The sequence below is a fragment of the Poecilia latipinna genome, unplaced genomic scaffold (assembly GCF_001443285.1).
Source record: "Poecilia latipinna isolate Pla-1442-1.1 unplaced genomic scaffold, P_latipinna-1.0 Scaffold2479, whole genome shotgun sequence".
NCBI classification, from domain to species: Eukaryota; Metazoa; Chordata; class Actinopteri; order Cyprinodontiformes; family Poeciliidae; genus Poecilia; species Poecilia latipinna.
Genome location: NW_015115095.1, coordinates 26,407 through 50,140, shown reverse-complemented (window position 1 = coordinate 50,140; position 23,734 = coordinate 26,407). Strand labels below are relative to the sequence as shown.

Genomic DNA, 23,734 nt, shown 5'->3' with positions numbered 1-23,734 from the left:
CTTCTTGAACAGGACATTAACGTTTGTTTCAGGAGAATAATTAATACAAGATTAACTTTAGGGTCTTTGGAATTAGCCAGTCAGAAAAGCTTTGTTTAGTCAGAAGCTGTGATAGTTCGTGCTTTGCACAGAAATGTTTTTCACCGAGTGCTCAAGGACAACAGTTTGTAGCAGGTACTGCTTTACTTTATTCCCCAGGGTGAATTGTATTGATCTTAGTTGCTGAATTAGCATTTCATATCACCTTTGCTCATTTAAAATGGTGATTGCTGATATCTCACCGAGGACAAATGGCTGGCTCGGGAATTACAGCTGAGGGCGATACGGATCAGCCGCAGAGAGTTAACGAGTTCTCATCCCAATGTAAATAGATGTGTGCGTGTGCGTGTGTGTGTGTGTGTGTGTGTGTGTGTTGATTGCTCTAGGGCACTCCCTTGAGTGAAAGTGTCATTCTTAGTAATCAAAGAACAAACTGGGGGAGGATTACAAATGATGGTATTGTTGGAGCATCTGTCAGCGTTTGCTTTAAAGGAAGGTTATTCTCTGCAGTCTGTCGGTATTTCTGGGATCGTTTTTATTTTACATGTTGAGAAGTTGAACAAGCAAAAGGTCAATATCAAGCATTAAATAATTACTTGATTTGCTTAAATATTTTAAGTGTACATTTTGTTAGTTGTACAGAAAATTGGATTTGTGAAAGAATAAGAAATTGCTTCTTGTGGTGCATGCTAGCTCTTCAATTTGACCTTTTCACCAACAAGAGCTTGGGTTGTTTTTTCCAGATCCCTTCAAAATGTCTTCTCTGAACTCCAAACTTCTCACACATGCAGCTGGTTTCCCACTTTTTCAAAATAACCCAACATGATTGGTTGGTACTCCGATCAGAGAGGCAAATCCTTTAGCGTCTAGCAGTCTGATTCCGATTATTAGGGTCACGATTAGATTCAGAAACAAAATTTGATTCAGAAACTAATCTTTCTATTAAAATTTCTAGAAATTAGAAATTCTGTTTAAGTTATGTGACTGACAAGATGAAAAGACAATGCAAATACATAGAACATTTATTTAAAACTATTCTTTAAGGTTTTGTGCTCTATCAAATTCCAGTTTTGTGTATTAAATTGCCAGCATTAGGTTAGCTTAGCTAAATGGCTTTTTCTTAAATAAAAATGATCAAGAATTATTCAAAATAAATACAGAGTAGAGTAGAGCTGCTCTATTAATATCATAGTACTGCTAGAAGTTCTGTGCAGTGACATTAAACCTAATCTAATCTAATCTAATCTAATCTATATGGTCATGAATATTGTAGATATTTTGTCAGATGATGCTCTAGTCTCTTTGCACTGTTAGACACTGTAGGCTTATTGTCCTCACGTTTAGAACAATCACTAATGATCACATTTACTAGACCAAGACTGGAATGGTGGCTTATCATCAGGTGTGGACTTTGACTGGTCCATCTGCACAGCATGGTGCCACCACCATGTTTCATATAGAGCTGTTTGTGTCCTTGTCAAGAACTCTATTGTGATCCACTAAGACTTGTGGTGAATTGATCACTCACCACAATCGGCTACTCTTAGCGCAGCAGCCAATAAGAGTGATCAACTGAGGTAAAACTTTTCTTTCCCACAAACAGTCGGGTTTAGACCTACTGACTCCTACTCTCTGCTGGATGTTCTGTTCCAGGCATGCTGACGCTGACGAAACAGAAGCAGTAGCTGGTTAATGTAGCTCATGTCATTTGGGATTTTCTTTATCTCTTCTTGAGATTTTCTGCAGAGATTTTTTTCTGCCAAATCTCAGATTTTTATGGGTTTTTCTTCCCTGTTTTCCATGTTGAACCATGTGGATGTTATGTTTTAGTTCTTGTGAAATTGGTGGATACAAATATCAGTGGGAAAGTTTTTCATAATAAGCTTCCTCAAGCTCAGTTAACTTCTCTACGAGAGCTGAATCACAAATAAATTGAAAACAAAGCCATATGGATGTTCTGCAGGAGCAAAAGGAGAAGAAAGTAGAAGGATGTAGATCGTCTTGGTGAATGCAGTAAATAAAATCAAGCAGCCTGGAGCAATGGCGAGGAAGCAGAAGTGGTGAGGCATTTAGCTAATTGGGAGTTTTGTCAAGACATGACAGCAGGAACATATTTTAGTCTTCAACAAGATCACTGTACCATTTATAGACGGTACAGGCAGGCGAACCCAGCAGGAAATGGAAAACAGGAGAGAAAGTAGAGCTTGTTTGCTGTCATTATTATCAAGCAATACAACATGTGGTACTTCATCTTTGTGGTGGCAGCATCATGCAGTGTGCTTTATTCAGCTGGAACATGGAATCTGGTCAGAACCATACTTTTCAAATTTGTACTTCTGAATATTTTGAAGGATGTGTTTTTCTTGTGTTTCTCAAGAAATGCTCTATGTTGTGCTGAGCTGTCTCTTAAAGAGGCAGTATCATGTAAAATCAACTTTTTGAGCTTTACATCATGATGCAATGCAAGTCCTTCATCAAAAACATGCCTGGAGTGTTGCTTTGATCGAAGACACATCCTGTGGTTATGGAAAGCTGTAGTCTTTTTAAAAAGGATCAAAGCAAATAAATCATCCAAGGAGATTGCAGAAACTACTGAAAATGGTTTCAGAACTTCCCAACACACTACCAAAAACTGGAAGAAAAATGGGGAACCATTATCTTTGAAATCATTTAGGATTTATTTCATACAACATTTTTTCCTCAAACATTTTGTAAAATCAACAGATTTTCTCTTTTCTGAAGGCACAGGCATATTCCAGTATGATAATACCAGGATTCATCGGCTCAGACTGGGATTGGATGGATCGCCTCAGACTCTGGACCTTATCCCCACTAAGGATCCCATCATAGTATCTCCTGTTCAAACCTTCTTCTAGAACTCCAGAAAAGACTTTGAGCAAGATCTGATTCTCCCATCATCAAAACAAGATCTTGGTGAAAAGTTAATGCAACTCTGGATGGAAGTGAATCATGTGACATTCCATGACAATGTCACAGCGAATGGAAGCTGTAAGCAAAGGGAAAGGAGGACCAACAAAATATTAGAGTGTTATCAGTTTTTTTGATCATCCAGTGTACATGCAGGTTCACAGTTGTGCTAAGACAAAATGTGGCAATGAAAACATCTGCTTACATGAAAGGAGTCACACAAGCAATGATTAGCACAATAACCCAACAAGACAAATTATGTTCCACCTAATAAATAGAATTTTTCAGAACAGGGTTTTAAAACAGGACAGGAATCCTAATATAAACAACAGTGTCTGTGCAGCAGTTCCACTCCACAGAAAGTGGAAACTAACCGTATGTTTGGCTGCAGGTTTACCACTCCACTATTTATATCTACAGACGCCCTGTTTGACTCAGACAGCAGCGTGTCGCTCCGGGCTAGCTTCATAGCAGGCTCCGGCTTCTTCTCCCAGGCTGTCATCTCTCTGTTGTGTTGATTTGTGCGACTGGAGGCACCATCAGGCTGATCCTCTTTTCCTCTGCAGGTTGCTCTGCACTCGAGATCTAAGCAAGAAACAAATTCAGTTCTCAGTAATGCCAGAGTCGGATCAACGCAAATAATGTTCCATAATGATTTTCTGCAGCTCACCTACATACAGTCACAATGCTTTTGCTCCATGCTTAGGAGTCTGAGCTGACAACGAACCTAATCAATCCCTTTAACTAAGCAATTTGGCTCAGATCACTTTAAAAATCAGTCAAAGTCTCCATTCCACCCTCATCATAGCTCAAGCAGACCTAAAATCCATAGCCTCATTACATCGTCCAGCTGACAGCATTCTTTCATTACCCTGACATTCCTTTCATCTTGAGAAGATAGTCTGCTAAAGTAGGACATTCATTTTTTCTGAAAGATGTGACAGTGTTGGCACCAGAGTAAGGAGAATCTCAGGTGGGTTATCACCTGCCCTAACCGCTTCTTAGGTCTTTGGGGAAGTGAATAATATGACAAAAATATTATTCGAGCAGCAAGGTGCCACATGTTGAGGCCTCTACATGAGGCAACTCTTGCTGCTGGTGTCTGAAATTGACTTGCGATTTGTCATTTACAGAATATCAGGTTCTTCCAGGTTTTATGTCCCTCTTGTGGCAACACTAAGGTAGGGATCTGATACTCTGCTCCTCACAGCAGGGTAACCAGAAGTTGTCAACACCACCTTGGGAATTGCACCCAAGGAAATAGACTGCCAGTAGGCTCGAGGTTCGTGACCAAGGAGAACAAGACTTTTCCAAAAAAATTAATTACATTTTATTGTTTCATGTTAAAAAGAGACAATCACAACATAAGGAACACAATAGGAAGGGAGTGTACAGTACTGAGGCCTACCAGCAGGGGGAGGGCAGTCCAAATGGGAACTGGTTAAAAAAAAAAACAAAAAAAAAAACTACTACAATTTAAACTTGGGCACAGACTAAAATGAGGTTACCTCCAACATAACCAATTAAAATCATCAATGCTTTAATAGAATAGTCTAAAATAATTCATGGCTGCTACCTGCAGCAAGGCTGGAGGCCACACAAAACAATAGAATGTTCCAAAGTAAATTTAAACCAAAGAAAACCCAAAACTAAGCAACTAAACGAAACAAAACAAATTAAACAAAGCAGTTACAAAAATGAAACAAGATAAACTAAACAAAAGAATGAAAGAAAACAGTGAAACAAAACAGCAGGGTCTCCAGCGAGCTGCAGCAGTGTCAGAGCTGGAATCAGATGAAAAGGTTAGTATGTGATTTACAGAAGGTGGAAGCCAGAGGAAACCATCGTCACCTACCAGAGCTGGATGACTTCACCTCAAACCAGAGGATCCTTTCCAGCCCACAGCAGGAGGATCAGCTTTCCAATATGTTCTATATATAAATAATTGTTATTTTTGGTGTTATGGAGCTGTATAGGTGCAAACAAACAACACATACCAGTTTTATGTGAAAACTGCACTGGAGAGGGTGAATTACAGCCACACCCCAGTACCCAGCAGGAGACTTCCAGTGGTTTCTAGATTTAAACAATTCAAATCAAACACTGAATTTGTAGATCTTATGCAGAAGGAGAAACATTACTTACTGATGTTAGAACTTAAGAACTGCATGCTTTCCAAGCGACCTTCCCAACAGCGTGTGACCAAATGCCAGCATAAGCAACCAGGAGAGAGAGTCTCCCTTTATACTCTCCACCCATCATGAGGTGATTAGGGGGCCAAGTGTTCTGAATATTGGGGCAGGCTTCTTCCTGCTACGCTCTGTTACCGTACCTTGCACGTCTGGCACTTATGAAAGAGTAATAAGGAAAACATTGTAGCTGAGTGTCCATTGACCTTAAAATTACAAAATTTGATTTTCCAAAAATAAATTTGCGTAATGTTTCATTAAGGCATTTTTGAGGCTTTAGGAAGAAAAGAGGTTTGTGATTTTTCTTTAAAAAAATCACTGAAAGTATTTGTTTCTCTGGTTCTCACAGATCAGAGACTCCTTTGTGAGGATTTTTAGAAGAATGTCCCACTATCTTTTTTTTTTGGCAACATTTTCCCTTCTATTCAACTTTCCATAAATAAACTTGGATACTACAGCAATATGTGAACAACCAGCTTCTTCATCAGTTGGAGGTTCATCCTGCTTGTTGAAGGTGACTGTCAAGTCTGCATGCTTCCCCATGATTGGTTAGCCAGTAGCAGAACAGTAAAACCTTAATAAAACTCTTCTTATTCGTCCATCTATCCAACTTATCAGATTGTAGGTTTAACAGACATGTTTGCCCTTTCACACCAATTTCTGATAAATTTGAAGCCAATATGAAAGATATTTCATTAATGAGATTGATAAAAAAAAAAATCAATACAAAACTGTAACTCCTTCGAGTTTTACATTTAACTGTCAATCATTTGAGTATTTGTCATTCTGACTCAAAATATACAAAACAGAACAGCTTTGTTTTTTCCTTTATAAAAGTTTCATTTATGTTATATGTACAGTTTGTAGATGATACTTTCTTTCTACTATAACTATTTGACACACATTTAGATTTGACCCACTTAAAATTTCATATAATTCTGTTGTTATTAGTTTTTACTTAAGGGAAAATTAATTAACAAAATTAATGTTGAAGTGATTTCAGCCTGTATGTGCTTTAATATTGGATGATCTGATCCAGTATGATGATAGCACATCTTGAGCTAAAGGTCATTGATTCTCTGGGCTTTCCCATCAGAAATATGTGTCTCGCTCTAGATGAATACTTGTAATAACTGACTAATTTACATGATCAACACATTTCTGCCTGACTTCTTCTCTTACCTCATTTGTTGCAACACTGACACTTTTTGTCATAATCAGTTTTTAAATTATTCACACCTCAGAATTGCAGCAAACTTCTTCTGAGAATTAATTGTGTCGCTCCTAGCTAGCTAAGGGCCACCGATTCATTCAGCGAATGTGACGTGTCAGGTAGCTGGAGGAGAAAAACCTGTAAACCTGTAATGGTGTCATGTGCCCGGTGTTTTTGTTTTGAGACCATCCTTGTCATGTCCCTCTTCTCCCTGATTCCCTGCAGCTGTGTCGCGCCCTGATTGCTTCCCTTCTTAAAGCCTCCCTCAGCACCTACCCACTGCCAGATTATCGAACGCTCTCAGCAAGTAGTTTCTAGCTCTCTATTCATGCCCTCTGTGTTTCTGCCTCGCTCTTGTTCTCTGGATTTGCCCCTTTTGCCTTGCCCTTGTCGGACTGCTGTTTGCCTACCCGGATCTCGACCTAGCCTGTTCATCTACGCCGCTCACGCCTACTCCCTCGGACTCTGCTCTCTACTCCTTTGTGTATGACCTCGGCCCGGCTGACCAAGAACTTGGATCTTACTCTGACGCTACGTTGTGAGTACGCTGCCCTGCATCAGCGCCTCTCCCCCGGCCCCCCATGCTCAATCTCCTAGCCTGTACAGCTGTCAAACCAGTGTGCCGCTCTTAGCTTACGCTAATAAAGATCTTAAGTTTTCTGCTCACTCCTGTCTCGTGGCTGATTTCGGGTCCTCCTAGTGTGCTTTTACAAAACCAATCAAATTATCAACTTTCATTGTGCTTATTACTTTTGACAAGGACTTTACCTTCAGAGCAGCTAGTGAACGCAAACAGAGATAGGGTGAGTGAAAGGTGAAAGTGGGTGAAGTGTTGCAGAGGAAACACCTTCTACTGCAGCGTTTTGTGTTACTGATGAAGCCGCGACCTCATTCAGAAGGTGCTGCGTCTCCCTCTCATTCTGCTCAGCACTTCTATCTTCCATTTGATGACTTGGTAAACATCAAGTGTTTTGAGATGTATTACCTTCAACCTAGTGAAGGTTGTTCTACACTTATGAAGAAAATGTTGATGATGCTTTCATTTCTAAGACAAACTGACGGTAGGGGCACAGGAACCTCATGGGTTTACGAAAAGATGTACACATCCCGATCTTTCTCCATCATTTGTAACATATCAGAATAAAAAAAAAAGGATTTTCATATAATAGACCAGGGGTCACCAACTCTAGTCCTCCAGGGCTACCATCCTGCAACTTTTAGATTCACCTCTGCTCCAAAATGTCTGAATTCCCTCACCAGCATTCATTCCTCTCTGCAATATCTTGGAAACAACCAGTTTATTAGATCCAGGTGTGTTTGAGCAGAGACGCATCTAAAAGTTACAGGATGGAAGCCCTGGAGGACTGGAGTTGGTGACCCCTGTAATAGACCAACACTGCATTTCCATTGCAGTGAAATGGAAAGAAAAATGAAACAGTCTTTGAAATAAAAATCAGTCATTTGTGAAACTCTATTTTGGTGTCTTGCAGAATCTCAGACTGGACTTTGACTGAATCCATTTTGATCTGAACCATTCCTCTGTATCTCTGGCTGTGTGTTTAGGTTTGTTGTCCTGCTGGAATGAGAACTTCCAGTAAAATCTCAAGTCTTCTGCCACCTCTAACTGGTTTCCTTTCAGGATTGTCCTGGATTTAGCTCCATCCATCTGTCCATCAACTCAGTCCAGCTTCTCCGTCTCTTCTGCTTTTCAGCTGTGTCATTTTGTCGATTCATTGTAAAGCCATAGTACACTTCAATACTTCACATACTTTTAGTGATACAGCAAGTAAGACTTTATTTGTATATCTATTTAGTTCAAAGTGGGAATTACCTCCCAAGGTGGTGGAGAACGACTGAGATAAGATCCTGTGGGACTTCCTGACACAATCAGACAAAATAATTATGGCCAACCATCAAGACATTGTGATCATTAATAAGTAGTAGAGGACAGGCATTGTGATCATTAATTCAGCTGATAATGATTTTACCACCTAGCAGGGGCGTGGTATAGGGGGGCTGTCCACAAAAACAAATATATTTTTTTACAGAAATAAAAAAAAAAATCGAGGCCCTGTCAGTTACTGTTATTGTGTTTTTGAAAATAGTTTTTTGCATTAAAAATTAAATGTTACTCCTCCCAGACGAAAAAGCACACATCTATATTTGCACTGAAGACCCCTGTGTGTCTGCATGAAATGGTTCGTTCCTGCTTAGCGCCTTGATGGTGACGTTTTCAGCAGCAGTCAGTACAAGACAAGAACGACTGGTGCTGTTACTATACTGCCTAGAAAAATAATGAAGTCAAGTTTTCAAAATATAGAGATAAGAGAGAAAAAGACAAGAGTGGGAATTTGTAACTGTTGAGACGCTTTACCAAGGTCGAGAAAGAGTCACATGCTGTTAGACAAAAGGCCCAGTTACATTTTTGATTCTGTTAGACACCAAGATCCATTTCTCACGAAAAAGAAACGTTTTCTCAAGCCACAGAGACATGGTGTGATTTCAGGGAGTGTCTTCAGTCCATATAATCAGCTAGCTTCCTCCTTCTCCTCAGACGCTGCACAGACTTTTTTAGAAACTCTTCTCGGATGTAATGGTAAAGTGTCTCCTTTCAGCGCTGAAAGTTAATAAAATAAGTAGTCTGAATGCTTTTCTTGGCTGATTTTATGCTCCATGTGTCGATACAAATTATGATTCATCGATTGGGATTTCCATTCCCAACATAACCCAGTTTTTCTCCAAGATAGGTGAGTAGACTGTGTGAGATTATCAACCATTTAGCATAGGTAGCTTAGCTACAGACTACCGTTGCCTCCATAGCATTTAATGAATTAAGGAAAATAAATACCAAGATATTTATATACTTAACTTGTCCCTGTACCTTTTACCACAATTAACAACAGATGAGTCATTCAGCAGCAGCTCTAACCCATGATACCAGCATAAACCCTCCTCCTCCCCCGTCCCAGTCATAAAGGTGAAGAACACTTTGTCCAATGTCAATCTAGTTAGCACCATTCCACAGAACCCATAGGGATTTCTCTGTGTCTTTGCTCTTTTTGCAATTATACAACAAAAACAATATATTTGTTGCTGACAGAAATTCAAATAATCTTTATAAAATTATAAAAAAACAACCTCCTGTCTGGACTGCAGCCAGTCCAAGTAGTTTAACCTTAGCTTGCATTTAAATTACAGATATCTGTTGCCACGTCCCTCCCAACCCGTCCTCTCCTAAATGAAATAAATTGAAGCTGCAGTATGTAACTTTTATTAAAAAAAAAATATTTTTTACATATTTGTTGAAACTGACATTGTGTTGTGACAGTATGACATGAGAGATAATTTGTGAAAAAATTATTTCCTCTGCCTTCTCCCAGTGCTATCTAGAAACAACCAATCAGAGGCAGGAGGTGGGTTTTAGCGCTGTCAATCACAATCTCATGTGGCTGCTCATCCTCGCTCTCCCTCACTCTATGCTGTGCTGCAACTAGCATAGCCTGTTGTGAATTCTCAGTCTAGTTAGCATAGCTACCAATGACAGCAAATAAACAGTTTTCCTGTAACAATAAGTTGTTTCTCTGCCATTAGCACATTTAGCAGTGAATGAATGAGGTTGATTAACAACACTAAGACCCTCTTGATTGATTGTTTTGGTCAGAACGGTGCAATACTTTAGCTAACAATAGTAGTTCAGGGAGGAGGTGGAGGAGATTGATTTTTTTCACAGATTATCTGTTTCATAGCAAACTGTCACAACATTGTGACAACTTTAACAAATATGGAGATAGACTCAAGAAACTGTAACAGTAGTTGCGCAGGGGGGGCCCAATTGAATTTTTTGTCATGGGGCCCAAGATTCCTGGTGGCGCCCCTGCCACCTAGGGACACTTAAAGGTGATTGAAATTTAATTCATCATCATCAACCTTTATTCAACCAGGATAGAAACTTGTTAAGATTAAAAATATATTTTACAAGAATGTCCTGGCAAATGGCAGCAACACTGACTTACAGATAGACTGACTTTCACTCAACGACATTATCATCATTCAAAATTTGAAAATCTAGATGCTTCAGTTTAAAAAGAATGTCAGGCTGTATTTCTGCTTTGCTAATTTCCACATGGAAACAAAGAAACTCATGGTAAAGAATTATGTGTGTCAGCCATAATTCATGGATGTAGTAGGACTTTACGATCCACAATAGCTCCTTCATTTTCCCAACTTTCACCCACTAAACATGTTTGTTTTTTGAACAGCTTTAGGGAATGTGTCTAAACTTCTGAATTTGAAGAAAGTTAAAAAAAACAAAACAAACAACAACAAAAAATCATTATTCTGGCATTTAGAAAATATAAGTTAAAAGAGTCTAATTTACATTATTTAATACATAATGTATGTGCATATTGTTACTTATTTTAATTATTATTGTGTCTAATATATTATACTTATTTTTCATAAATATTTAAGTAAGCATTTGTTAAACTTTTTAGGCTTTCCAGGAAAATACTAAAACAGACTGCATTTCCCAGTGTCCATTGCGCTGGATCGACTAAAACTAACCCTGAAGTGCCCAAGTTGTATTTGAGCCAAACCCGTAAACTCTAGTTAGTTTAACATTGATACTAGTTTGACGTGCAAGTGTTTGTCAGTTTAACTGGTTTATATCAAGAGATTAACAATGTCACGCGCCATCCACGCGGTACATCGTGGGTCCGTGTAAAGTTTTTGGTTTCCTCTTTCCAGTGTGTAGTACGCATGCGCGAAACTACGCCGGGTGAAACATGTCAACTACAGTCAGCAGCTACAAACCTGTGAGCCATGTCATTTTCGACATGGATGGATTATTGCTCGGTAATCCACCTGTTCATCTGTTGTTTTACTTTAAGCAGCGTCATCTGAGCCGAACTTCAGCTCGTTCACCGTCTGAAGCCGTGAAAACCACATCTAACGAGCGCCATAGGAAAATATACCAAGTCGTGGCGATTTCGCACATAATTAACGTAACACATAGTATTAAACACGAAGACATTTTTTGTCTTTTGAGAACGACAATTAATTCGGCTTATTTTTCATAAATCAATTGGCGCTATAAAGTATAAAGATCTCAGTTCAGTTTGATGTTTAAGGAAGCTGGCCAACCTTTGAACAGCTCAATCTGAACTAATGAATTAAAATCTAATTGAGCAACAATTTTAGTCCAGCCAATAAATTAATTAATTGAAACTCGTTTATATTTAGTGATATAGTTGGTTTATTATGTTTTACAAACACTTGCGGAGGTGTACTGTATTAAGTTAGTGAGTGTTTGTCTATGACTCCAAGTATTGTAAGTATCTGGCATCAAGACTTGGTCTGATTTCTTTTAGCATGAAAAATGCACCAGTGCAGCATGACATGGAGCTGGTGATTGTTGGTTCTGGTGTCCATCATTTTAATCTTTACAACCAGCTCATAGATCCTCTTTGGGGTTAAGGTTAGGTAAGTTTGCTGGTATCAGTGCTGTTGGTTGTTTGATAATACTTTTGCCACTTTCTTTCTTTCACTCAACTTTCCATTGCATACTACATCACTCTGCGAGCAACCAGCTTCTCTATCAATGACCTTTGTGGCTTACATTGCTTGTGGAAATAAACAATTTATTATATTTTAGGAGAAATGTACTTTTGGGTTTTCACGACGTGTAAGCTGAAATCATCAAAATGACCTGAACTGAAATGCTTAAAATATATCACAGATTTATAATGTTTATAATCACAGCATTATAAACATTATAAATCTGTTTATAATGCTTAAAATATAAACAGATTTTATATATAAAATCTGTTTTACTTTCTAAAGCAAGTTACTGAAATTTAATGAGGTGCAGCTCTTTGAACTGCCTTGTTGCTGAAAAAGTGCTATAAACTTCTTCTTCTATTTCTACGGTGGTCCAGAGGTAAAAAACAAAACAAAAAAAAAAACAAAAAAATCCACAAGTTTATCTATTATTATAAATGTTTAACAAATCTCCTTCAGCTTGACTGGTCTGTTCCAATCAAACAACAGTAAGCCAAATTTTGGAGGCAAAATTCTCTATGGAAATAGTTTTGTTTCATATTTTGCATCATGTGCCTTGTAGCTTTATCACAGCATGACACCCTGAATAAATTAATGCAGCTAGCACGTTTCTCCAAAAGAAAGAAAAGGGGTCAGAAGAAGCAGTAAACTTTTTATGACACATTTATGACACAGGAACAATTATTTAAGGCTAGGTATGGACTTTAATGCCTCGAGTTGAGGTTATAAAAACAATATCCATTTTTACTGATTAGACCTTGTGTGGTGAAATCTCGTCAGATTCCTGTAATCAGTGTTGAACATTTCAGTCCAGGTTTGACCTGTTTTAAATCTTAAGGCGCCACAAATCTGATTTAGTCCTTGTACTACAGAAGCAGTGAAATAGCCCTTTACTGATGTACCAAATTGGAAGCTGACAGTCGGATGCTAATCTTCACCTTGTGTGAAGCTTTCCCCTGATAGCTTCCAACAAAGACTAACTGAGTGGTTTAATCAGGTGCCAGATAACGCTCTGAAGTGATCTGGTTTTAGTCTGGCCGTATGGATCTGATACCGAGTTAGAGCCGTCTTTGAAGATGGAGCTCAGAGCTGGGATGATTTCACTCCCCAGCTGTTAAAAAGTGGTGGGGTGTTCATTTTGTTTCTCTAACTACAGGCTAGCACCAATTTTCTCTAAAAAACTTAAGAAATACTTATTTTACAGCATAATATGCTTTAAGTTTAATGAAACAAAATTTTAAAAAGAGCAAATAAAAAAGCTGATGCCTCCACTACATTCAAACTGGTCAGCAGCCATTTTGGTTAAAAAACGTAGAACTCCTTAGCAAACTCTCCCAGTCTGAACTCAGACCTTAAAGGGCATTCTTGGTGTTTTTATGTAACTTATGTTTTTTTTTTTATATATAAAGAGGACAATGCATATTAATCAACATGAACACATAATAGTTTAGTTAGAGAGGCTGATTTTCATCTGTAGTCTGCATAAAAACAGACATGACTTATGATTTAAGACAGATTTCAATGTACAGCTAAAAATAGTGTAATTTACAGTGAACATTTTGATACAAATAAAAACAAGTCACAACCATAAGAAAGAAAGAAAATATAAGAGCAGTTATTTTAAAAATTAACTGGTAAAGACCCCCTATTATTAAGTAGTAGACATTGATAAACTATTTAAAAATGTACATTTTTTGTCGTGATCATCTGACTTGAGATTTTTTTTTCTTACGATTTAATGACTTTACAATGTTTGAGAATATTCTAGTTTTAATGTGGTAGATGTATGCTAGTATAAATAATGGAAAATTAAAATGTTCTGTTATTTTTCAGTTTTGCCGTTGTTTAAAAATTTATTTTTAATTTATCTCAAAATTTATGCGATTTTTAAAATATGTTTATTTTATTTTATGTTTATTTTTTGGCTGTAATTTACTTCTCCAGAGCAAATTGTTTTTTTCTTTTATCTTCAATGGCTCTAATATGCTGTTGTAGTGTTGGGCAGTCATGGTGTGGAAACTAAAATAAGCGCTTTCTGTTTTAAAGTCTTCAAAGCAGCTGATTTTCAGACCATATGAAGGAGATTTTCCAGAACTATTACATCATTGGGCATAATGAACATTTAAGTGCAGCTAAACTTCACAGAATATTCTTAGTTATTTTTGCTATCAAAATCCAGTTTACAGCTAAATGCTGCTTTTCAGTACCATGTTTTTTTAACAATGTAATATTGTGTTAGTTGCAGCAGAATTAATTCTTGGCTTAAATATTGTCAATTTTATTGTTGATTTTTATGTGAATATTATGTTACATAAGGTTATCAGAATCTTCCACTGTCTTCAAATCAAACATAGGTTTAACTTTAAGAAAATATTTGGTTTAATATCCATTTTATTTCCCAAGTTAACGTTGCTGGTTTTTATTTCTTGTACATCCCTACCTTTAAATCTGTTTGTATTATAGCCATTTCCCTGAAGCTAGTCTGTGGCATCAAACCAAATGTCTGTTTTATAGCGAACCCTAAGCAGCACTTTAGATGAGATCTTTTGTCTCTTTTTGTCTTCTTATTTTAGACACAGAACGACTTTACACAGTGTCTTTCCAAGAAATATGCGATCGCTTCGGGAAGCAGTACACCTGGGACGTGAAGTCGTCTGTGATGGGGAAAAAGGCTCTGGATGCCGCCCAGATTATCCGGGATTCCTTGGATCTTCCCATGACAGCTGAGGAGCTGCTGAAGGAAAGCAGGCAAATACAGGAGAGGATCTTTCCGTCAGCCAAACTTCTGCCAGGTTTGTCTTATTTACCACTCCCATTCTCCATGTTTGAAACATTTCAATAGGTAATTGTAAGATCAACACACATTTCTACCTATACTTCTACACAAAGCCTTCTCATGCTTACATTTTGGTACATTGGCATGTTTCTGTTAAACAAATTTATTTTCAAAATGTCAAATTGCGTAATTATGTGGTCAATGGAAATGTATTTGTAAATTATTCTGTATTGGAAGTAAATTATGAAATGAATACTGTGCTTATTCCCATGAAGAGTGGACAGAAACACCTGACCAGAACTGGAAACATTTAGAGAAGGTTTGTGTGGTTTTCCGTAACCAGCCCTGTTTGACCTGATTTGTCATTTTGCTTCTCATGAACCAGGAGTGGAGAAACTTGTAAACCATCTGAAGAAGCACCACATCCCCATCGCTGTGGCAACCAGCTCAGCTGGTGTGACCTTCAAGCTGAAGACCAGTGCACACACAAACATTTTTGCTCTGTTTGATCGCATTGTTCTGGGCGATGATCCCGATGTGAAGAACGGCAAACCTGAGCCCGACTCCTTCCTGGTGTGTGCCAGCAGATTCAGCCCCCCAGCCTCCCCAGAGAAGGTAGGAACTCCAGATTACAGATACAGTCGGTGTCAGAGTTTCTTTCATGCTCTGCTGAGAAACAAACACAATTATTTCAGAGTGAAACACATATCTTTGCACCTTAAAAAGATTGTTGAGAGCAGTGGGAAAAGTTTTAAAGCTACAGTCAGTCAGGGAATGCAAGCTGCTGATTATGTGTGTTGAAGGTAACTAATGTAGGCCAACCTTCCTCCTGTGTTGATGTGGTGTGATATGCATTTCCATCAAATGCATTTTCTGTAGAAGACTTCAGTTAGGTTATGAGTTTGTTTTTAAGAAACACCTCATGTAAAGCTTTCTGAACCAAGGTTACCAAATTCATAAGGGCTTTTTGCAAAGGGAGAGTAACATTTTTTGTGTGGGTGATGAACTTTGAAATTGCTGTTGGGCTTTTGTTTCCTGTTCTGTTGTTAAAAGCAACAACCTGAGGGACGTCTGGAGTTCTGGTGTCGACACATCAGTGACATTTCTCTATGAGCCTTTCACCAAATTTTTTCCTTTTTTTTAACGTCAATCTTTACTCCTTCCCTTCCAGACATTCTCTGATTCCTGACTCACAATTTAAAAAGACAATATCCCAATTTCTTCAGAACTTTTTCATTTTGTTAAAATGTTTTAGCCAATATTTGCATTTGATGATGACTTAAAGTGATTTGTTTCTTAAAACAAGTCAGAAAATTAAAGGACAAAACAAATATCAGAGCTAAAAACCTGAAATCTTAAAAATCACTTTATTGGTGCTGGAATGTTATTTTATGCATGTTAAATAGTTTTTTTCACCCCCCAAAGATCACATTTAAATGAATAAACAGTGGACCCTGTTTCTATTGATGGTTTAGTATTTGCAGATTTTTCTGTGGAATGCAGCTCCAAATTATTTGACAATTTTTCTTACATCACATCTGAAATATAAAAATAAACACCTTGTAAAGCTGGAATACCTCAGCACATTGCTACTTCATATGTTATTGACTGGCATTTGGCATATCAGCCAATCCAGCAGTGCCATTCAATTTTCTTGCTGTTGATTGGCTGTAATACCCAAAGTTTCTTCCTTTAAACATGTTAGAAAACCAAACATGATGAAAAATGATTCGATAACTAGCAGTAGTTCTATACCTATTTTTAGTGCATAGAAGATTTCTGAGGTAAGTGTCATCATTCTCTACTCTGTGGACCTTCTGCACATTCAGGTGGGAGACAAAGATTAAAAATACATATGAACAGATATACCTTCACTTAACCTGACTGTGTCAGTGAATCGAATAGATCTGGAACTACATGTCAGTATGTGTCCAAAAATATCTGGTCTGTTTTAATTGAGTTTAGCAGCCCGTGCATCACCCTGCATCTTTTTTAGATTTGCATCTAATTTGTTCCATTTGGAGCCTTGCAGGCAGGACGTTATGTCACTGACACACATCCACTTAACATCCAGCACTTTGATCAAAACTGTGAAGCTTTCTGGGTTCGGATGCTTTTTGAGACACGTGTTCAGACTGTCAGCAAGCCTTTTGCTCTGTTGAGTCAGGCTAAAATAGCTGCCAAATATTTCCCTAGAAGAACCAAATAACTGTGAGGATGACCTAGTTTAGGGGGAAATACTCACTGTAGACAGCAGGCAGAAATGACAGCCTGATGTTAATTTGAACAAATCCCCTTATTAAAAACCCAGAATATTGATTAAATATTCAATAAAAAGGCTGCTGGTAAGTGGCGGTGTCACTGGCTTCAGTTCTAAAAGAAGAGCAGCATTTGTTGAATAGATAACAATATGAGAGTTTGCATATATAAATCCATGAGATATTCATTAAACAGTCCTGTCTTTTAACTTTTTTCTTCACCATCATTTGTCATCAGACAAAGCTAACCTAAGGAAGCACAAAACATTGTTTTTAGAAGATTATTATATACATATATTGAGGGAAAACTTAGTTGACCCTAATTTCATTAAATCTTCATTACCAGACATTAAACATGTAGTTTTGATCAACAAACCAGAAACGCCTGGGCTGATTACTGTCAGACCATTAAAGTTAAAAAACCAAAATAGAACCAGCAACTTGAAGCATATTACCCAAGGTTCTCCATAGTTATTGTAGATGCTGATTGGTTGTGAGCAGAAAGGATCTCCTATAGAGGTCTGTACTACAGAAGGTCTGAAGAAGCCCCTGACTGAAGATAATCTTCTGAAAAGGATGCTCAGTCCATAATTTTCTTGTATCTTATAAAGAATCCTTCTTTGTACTATAATCTCCAGATGTTCCACAGTAGCTCCCAGAACAAGATGATTAATCCCACCATCTGTATGTGCTAACCTTCTCAGATACACCCGACCACTACAGTCATCAGAGTGACTCTGTAGTCACTCTGTGTGACTTGTGCTGTAAATCTAAGTGGTATAGAATGAAAAGGAATAGTGAGAGTGTAGTTCCCTGTGCTTCTGGTTAATCCACAAACTGTGGTAGTTATTAATCCAGGTGGTTGTTGAAGCCTCCATCTGTGTTTTCGGGAGTTTTTGAGAAAGCAGATCAGGCTGAGTTGTGTTAAATGCACAGTTTTCATTAGATCAGTCCAACTATGGAACCAAATATCTCGTATGAAATGAACATGTATAAACATTAGATGAGAAAAAAAATTAAACAAGTGAAGTTGAACTAAAGGTTTAGGGTGATGTACTGATGATTGCTGCGGAACACATCCATTTATCACCAGACACGGACAGTAAACCTAGGGGACCTACGGTATGTATCTGTTTTAGAATAACAGATCAAAGCTGATAACAGCTTTTGATAACTGAGAATAAATACACATAGGAAGGAGGCAATGATTTAAACAGACTGGTTATACTTTAAAACCTTGGGATGGTGTGAGGAGGGAGAAATAGATGATTATTTTATCCTTTTATCCTAAGCAATACAAGGTACAAGCTACAGGGTACATTTATAATTTTCTTTACGGACTGCCGACATCATTAAGGCATCTTTTAAGACTACTTTTCTCAGATCTACACTGACACTCTGACTTGCTGTAATTTCTTACCTTTTTACACTGTATCGTCAATATGAGTATGTCAAGATTCCTTCAGATGTTGAGTGTAGGTATTTACTTGCACTAGATAAAAAGACTCAACTTTTGTTTGTCGTTTTATGACATTAAATACAACTGACTTTTTACTGTTTTAGGTCAGTTAGGATGATCAGCTCTGATTATATACGCTGAATATGAGAATAAGAAGACATTTCTACTAGAGGATTTCCAGATATCTGAAGGCTTTCTCATCCATCTGTTCAGTTCTAATCAAATATAACAAGCATGGGAATGTCTAGCCATCCTGACATTAATAAAGAAGATTGATTCTGGGTTTTGTTGTAAAATGTGAACATTTACATCAGAACAAATGTTAAAGACTGTGCTAAGCTACTGGTGAAACTGCAAGAGAGGAGAGAAATGTCATAAGTCCTGTAGCAACATGGACTGACAGGCTGCTCAGAGAGGAAGAAGCCATTAATTACTCCAACAGAAATAGAAAAGGGCAATTTGCACTTTGACCTCACTTTTAAAGACATCCTCTGGTCAGATGGAACTGAAATGAAGAGCTTGGTCATATTGACCATCAGTACATTATGACCAGCATTTAAACACCATCCTACTGTGAAGTAAGTCATGTTGTGGGGTTGTTTTACAGACGGAGTGACTAAATAGATCACATGGAAAGAACATGTGTAAATATTGAAGGAAGATCTCAGAGATTAGATATTCAGTCATTTTTAATGTAGCTTTTTAACATATTTTTGTTATTTTTCATCTTATCTCAGTCCCAGAGAACATTAGAGGGCAGAAATGCAAAAGTGTGTGAGCAAAGAGGCCTACAAAGTTCTACCAGGTCTGTCTGGAGGAATGGACCAAATTACCAGCATTTAACTCTAAATCAAACCATTTAAATGTAACTCTACCAAACAGAAAAAAGGATGCATGAAAACATCTGACTTTGAAGAAAATGAAAAGTTCTGTCCCTCTTTGTTTTGTCATGTAACAGATGTAAGGGATGTTGATAATCCTAACTGAGTTTTAACAAAATAACTTCAGTCTAATTTCATGTCAGTTAAATTTCCCTCGATGATGAAATAAAGCTTTATATTTGTGACTTACAAACATAGTCATGTTGCAGTTATTTAATCTTTCAGGTTTTGAGCATTTATGCAAAGATACCTTCGGCTTCTGGCTGATATATTCATGCTAAGTCCTCTTGCATGAAAGGCTTTTGCTGCAAACGGGTCCAGCCTGTGGCATGATGCACCTGATTTTTTTTTCCTTCAATCCGCAGCCAACCGTAGTAAGAACTGGCATTTTTCTTGATGAGATATGAAACTGCAGCTCAGAGGGGGGATTGACGCAGCGTTTAGTGGAAAACAGATGAAGCGTCACCCTCTGACTTCCACTTTGTGGCAAAGGAGAGAATAAAGCATGAGCGACAAGAGACGAGGAGGAGTTGGAGGGAAAGAAAAGGAGAGCAAGCAGTGGAAAAACTGCTAGCAGAAGGATATTAAGAGAAAAAGTAGTCATGAAGTGGTAACATTCAGCAGAGAGAATAATCAGGTTCTCTGATTCAACTCTGATGAAAAGTCAATTATCACTGGGAACCACAGGAGATATGATGAGGTAGAGAAAACTGAACAACAGTCATGTTGACAAATGGAGACATTCTGGAAAATGCATTTAATTTTAGGTAAACACAAAATACTAACCTTGTTTTAGTGATTAAAATCAAAGTTAGGACACCCTACTACGTCCTCGCTGGCAGTCCTTCCTTCTTTGGAAGAAGATGTTTCTTGTCTCCATCTACCAGCTCTAACAGTTTGTCCCACTCCTCTCTTAACTTGAAGATGTTTGAAGAGTTTCTTGTATGTTCAGATCATTTCGACTTCACACAGCATTTCAGGGAGATCCACATGTGGGCTTTGACTAGGACTACAGCTTTCCATTTCTTAATTCTTGGCCAGTGTTTAGTGAATTACCTGGTGTATTTTAGGTTGTTGCCATGTTGAAAGGTCCAGTTCGGATTTAGTTTAGTTGTTTTTACAAATGGCCTCATATTTTCCTTAAACACCTTGTGATAGACAGTAGGATTAATGTTGGACTCAGTAACAGTGAGCTGATCAGGTCTTGCTGCAGCAAAACATTCCCAAATCATAACACTTCCACTTCTATACTTCACAGATGGCATGGGGTACTTTTGCTGGAAAACTTTACTTGGTCTAGGCCCAGCGTGCCCTCTGTTCTGGTGTCCTGATAATTTAGTTTTAGACTCATCTGTACAGTCAAGTGTTGAAATTGTCCAGTCAAAAGACAGTCCCAAGTCCAACTCACAATCTGTAGCAATAGGTGAAATTTGCTTTTATTCTGTGTGCATTTATCTTGTCAGTTTCAACCAAAAGGATAGGTGATGAATAATGATTGTAATTATAGATTATAATGTAGTTATATTGCCAAGCTTGTTAATGGAAGTCCAGGCCCTTTAGCTTCTGATGTCTGGGTTGATTGAAAAGTAAATGTCTTTCACATTGTTCCAAAGCCGTTAGTGAGACAGATTATTTTTCTAAAGCTTTGCTCAGAGGTTGGAATAAGATTAATGAAAAATGAAAGTGAACTAGTTTGTGCTCAGACTGATGAAGAGAGCGAAAAGGAACCAGTTGGTTGTCTGTCATTAATCATACAGAGCATTGCACCTGGGGAAGTCTTGATGATCCAGATATTTAAATCAGGTGTAATTAGGAAATGGGCTTTACAGTTTCAACACTGAATTTAAAATTTCTTTTTTGATAAACCTTCCCAGAAGTTATCCCTCAGCAGGCTGCGGACATTCAATGAGTTCCTTTCACAATGCTCACAATACTCATCACTCATTCTGACAACACATGATTACACATTCTAGGCTCCACTATTAAATTATTGAGCAAAAAAAAGAATGACTTAGTTGTTTAGCTAACATTTACCATACATTAGTTGCTTTATTAGCTTTGACTCATCATTACCTGTGTAAGTTTAAATGTCTAAAGGAAGTTAGATGTTGCTGTCTATCAACTTCAGTTCTTTAGCCCACGTTTTACTAGCTAGCTAAATCAGCTGGCAGCATGTGCGTCGTTTTTTCTAATCCTTGCAGTTAAGGATCGATTCTGAGACAGTTGTTTGTGACTGCACTAAAAATGTTTCTAAACTTTTTCAATATTGTGTAGTATTTTTTATTAAATCCAGATTTGGGCTTAGCTTTTTGCTGAACAACAACACGTCTCCACCACTGTTGGCTCATTTGCTAGTGTAATAAGATGTGAAGTCACAAATCATTGCTTCTCAAGTCCAAGTCAAGTCTAAAGTTCTGATTCGAGTCCAGAACTTTTAGTGGCTAATCCAATGTTGGGCTAAGTTCCAGTTTTTTGTTAAATTCTTTTCCCTTTTTTTCCCAAAAGCACTTGATAGTTAGTCAGCTAGTTTTAGGGAAGCTAATACATGGAGTTGTTTTACTGAGACACTTAACTGAGAACCAAAAAGTGTAAAATTAATGTTTTCATGCTTTATTTTATGTGAATGTTCAGCACAAAAATTGATTTGCCTGAAATTTATGGAATATATTTGTTGTGTTAGGCAACTTTTTGAATTTGTGGCTCAATCTTCATTGCATAGAGTCTGAAGCATCAACTGAATGCTCTTAATAGAGTAACTCTTTTTCACTATACTTTGAAATCCCACATCCTCTACTCTGCCATAAAGGGGCCTAATTATGATTTATGATTTAATTATTATATGTTTTGTAGTTTTGGAATTTGCCTTGTTAAACTTTTCACAGGTGAGTTCTAAGGTTTGTATTTCCTCCCCAAATTTCTCTCTTGTGCTTTCAGACACTAGCTCTTCCAAGCACTCAGAACTTCAGATATTTATACTGATTTCTACTTAGATTTAAGTACAGTTGACCTCGCTGAAACTAATTAAGTGTTCCTGGGACTTTGTGTTGTAATCATATTATGATTCTTTTACAGACTGTCATATAGTTTTTCTGGTTATTCTTTTGACTCTAAAATGTATTTTGTCAAAGTATCATAAGATACAATACAGTATGAAAAGTTATTCCACATAAGAGGAAAAATGTGACCAATAACTCCAAAACGTGGTCCATGTGGTTTCAAGTTCACCTTAATAGAAAGAGTCACAGCTTTAGGTGATCAGACTCTTGTCATCAAGGAGTTTAAATGAATATTGATTATTGCTCACTGTCTATGGTGATGTCTTTATTTACATCTCAAACCTTATCCATTCATATAGTTTCCAAATGTCAAAATATTTTGTGAATTTCCAGGCAAGCAGTTCACCTGTAACTGTAAATGACAGGTAAGAAAGTCATAATTATCACACTGGCTCTTAATCACAACATAATGATTTTCAAATTAACCTACATCTTACCGGTCTGTGTGAAAGTAATGTCATACAACTTCCATTAAAAGCCGATTTCCCTCGGCGCGACCTCATGAAGGAGAAGTGATTTATAAATCGCTCACACTGAACGATAGTAAAGCAGGAGAAGGTTTTCACACAGAGTGGAAAGAGACGGAGAATTCCCTTCTGGCCATAAGAGCTTCAGATGTGCAGATAATGATGCTGCAACAATGCAGCAACTATTATTCTGGGCCCACCCTAACCTCCTGCGTATGTACACTTTCATCCTCCTTAAACCATCAGGGGTTGAAAAGGTTTCATGTAATAAAGGATCGACATTGTAATCTGCAAAGAAGGAAGAGACGTTTATGATTTTCAGGAGACTCTCTGGATCTTAGACACTCGTTTATGACTCCATTTGTTTTATTGAAATTCGTCAAAATAAGATGGGGAAGGTATTGTCGTAAAGTTTTAACTGTATGAAATTACAGTTCCTAGATTAATGTTTCCTAGTTTCTTCCATTCCAGGCAGCAGTCTGTCCATTATCAGCAGATTGACGAGATATCTGTGTTATATCGATTTCATTTACAATCAATTAAAATACTACTACTAGATGCTGACTTGAGGTTGGATTTACTAAAATAAAATGTATTAACTATCAGTGATTTTCAATTTCCTACCAACTAACTAAAATAAAAGAAGCCGAACAAACATAACACTAATTCTAATCTACTCACTCTGTCAAGTAGAAATGCCACCTGGACAGAAACTAGAAACAGTTTATTGGATTCTCACAGGCTACAAAGGATTTTTGTGGCATTTTGCAACAAAATGTAATTTAAAGGGGGATTATTATGTATTTTCCAGCTGACATTATAAAGCACAACCAATTAACTATGAAACTTTCACTTGTTATAAAAATGCTGTATCTATCAAACAAGGGCGTAGGTTCGGTCTAAGTTTTG

General features: G+C 37.5%; 1 protein-coding gene and 1 long non-coding RNA gene across 2 annotated transcripts in view; one reads left to right on the top strand and one right to left on the bottom strand.

Moving 5' to 3' along the window:
* Positions 1–4,490: 4,490 nt before the first annotated feature.
* Positions 4,491–4,941, bottom strand: LOC106937985 (uncharacterized). Its single transcript, XR_001422505.1, has 2 exons — positions 4,823–4,941; positions 4,491–4,751 (listed from the first exon to the last, which is right to left on the bottom strand). It is a non-coding gene; the product is annotated as an uncharacterized LOC106937985 (long non-coding RNA).
* Positions 4,942–11,105: 6,164 nt separating this feature from the next.
* pudp (pseudouridine 5'-phosphatase) overlaps positions 11,106–23,734 on the top strand; it is a 23,056-nt gene continuing 10,427 nt past the window's right edge. Inside the window, exons 1-3 of the mRNA XM_015019769.1 lie at positions 11,106–11,223; positions 14,502–14,720; positions 15,090–15,319. Coding sequence (XP_014875255.1) covers positions 11,154–11,223; positions 14,502–14,720; positions 15,090–15,319 — 519 coding nt within the window. The 5' untranslated portion in view covers positions 11,106–11,153. The remainder of the gene's footprint in view (positions 11,224–14,501; positions 14,721–15,089; positions 15,320–23,734) is intronic.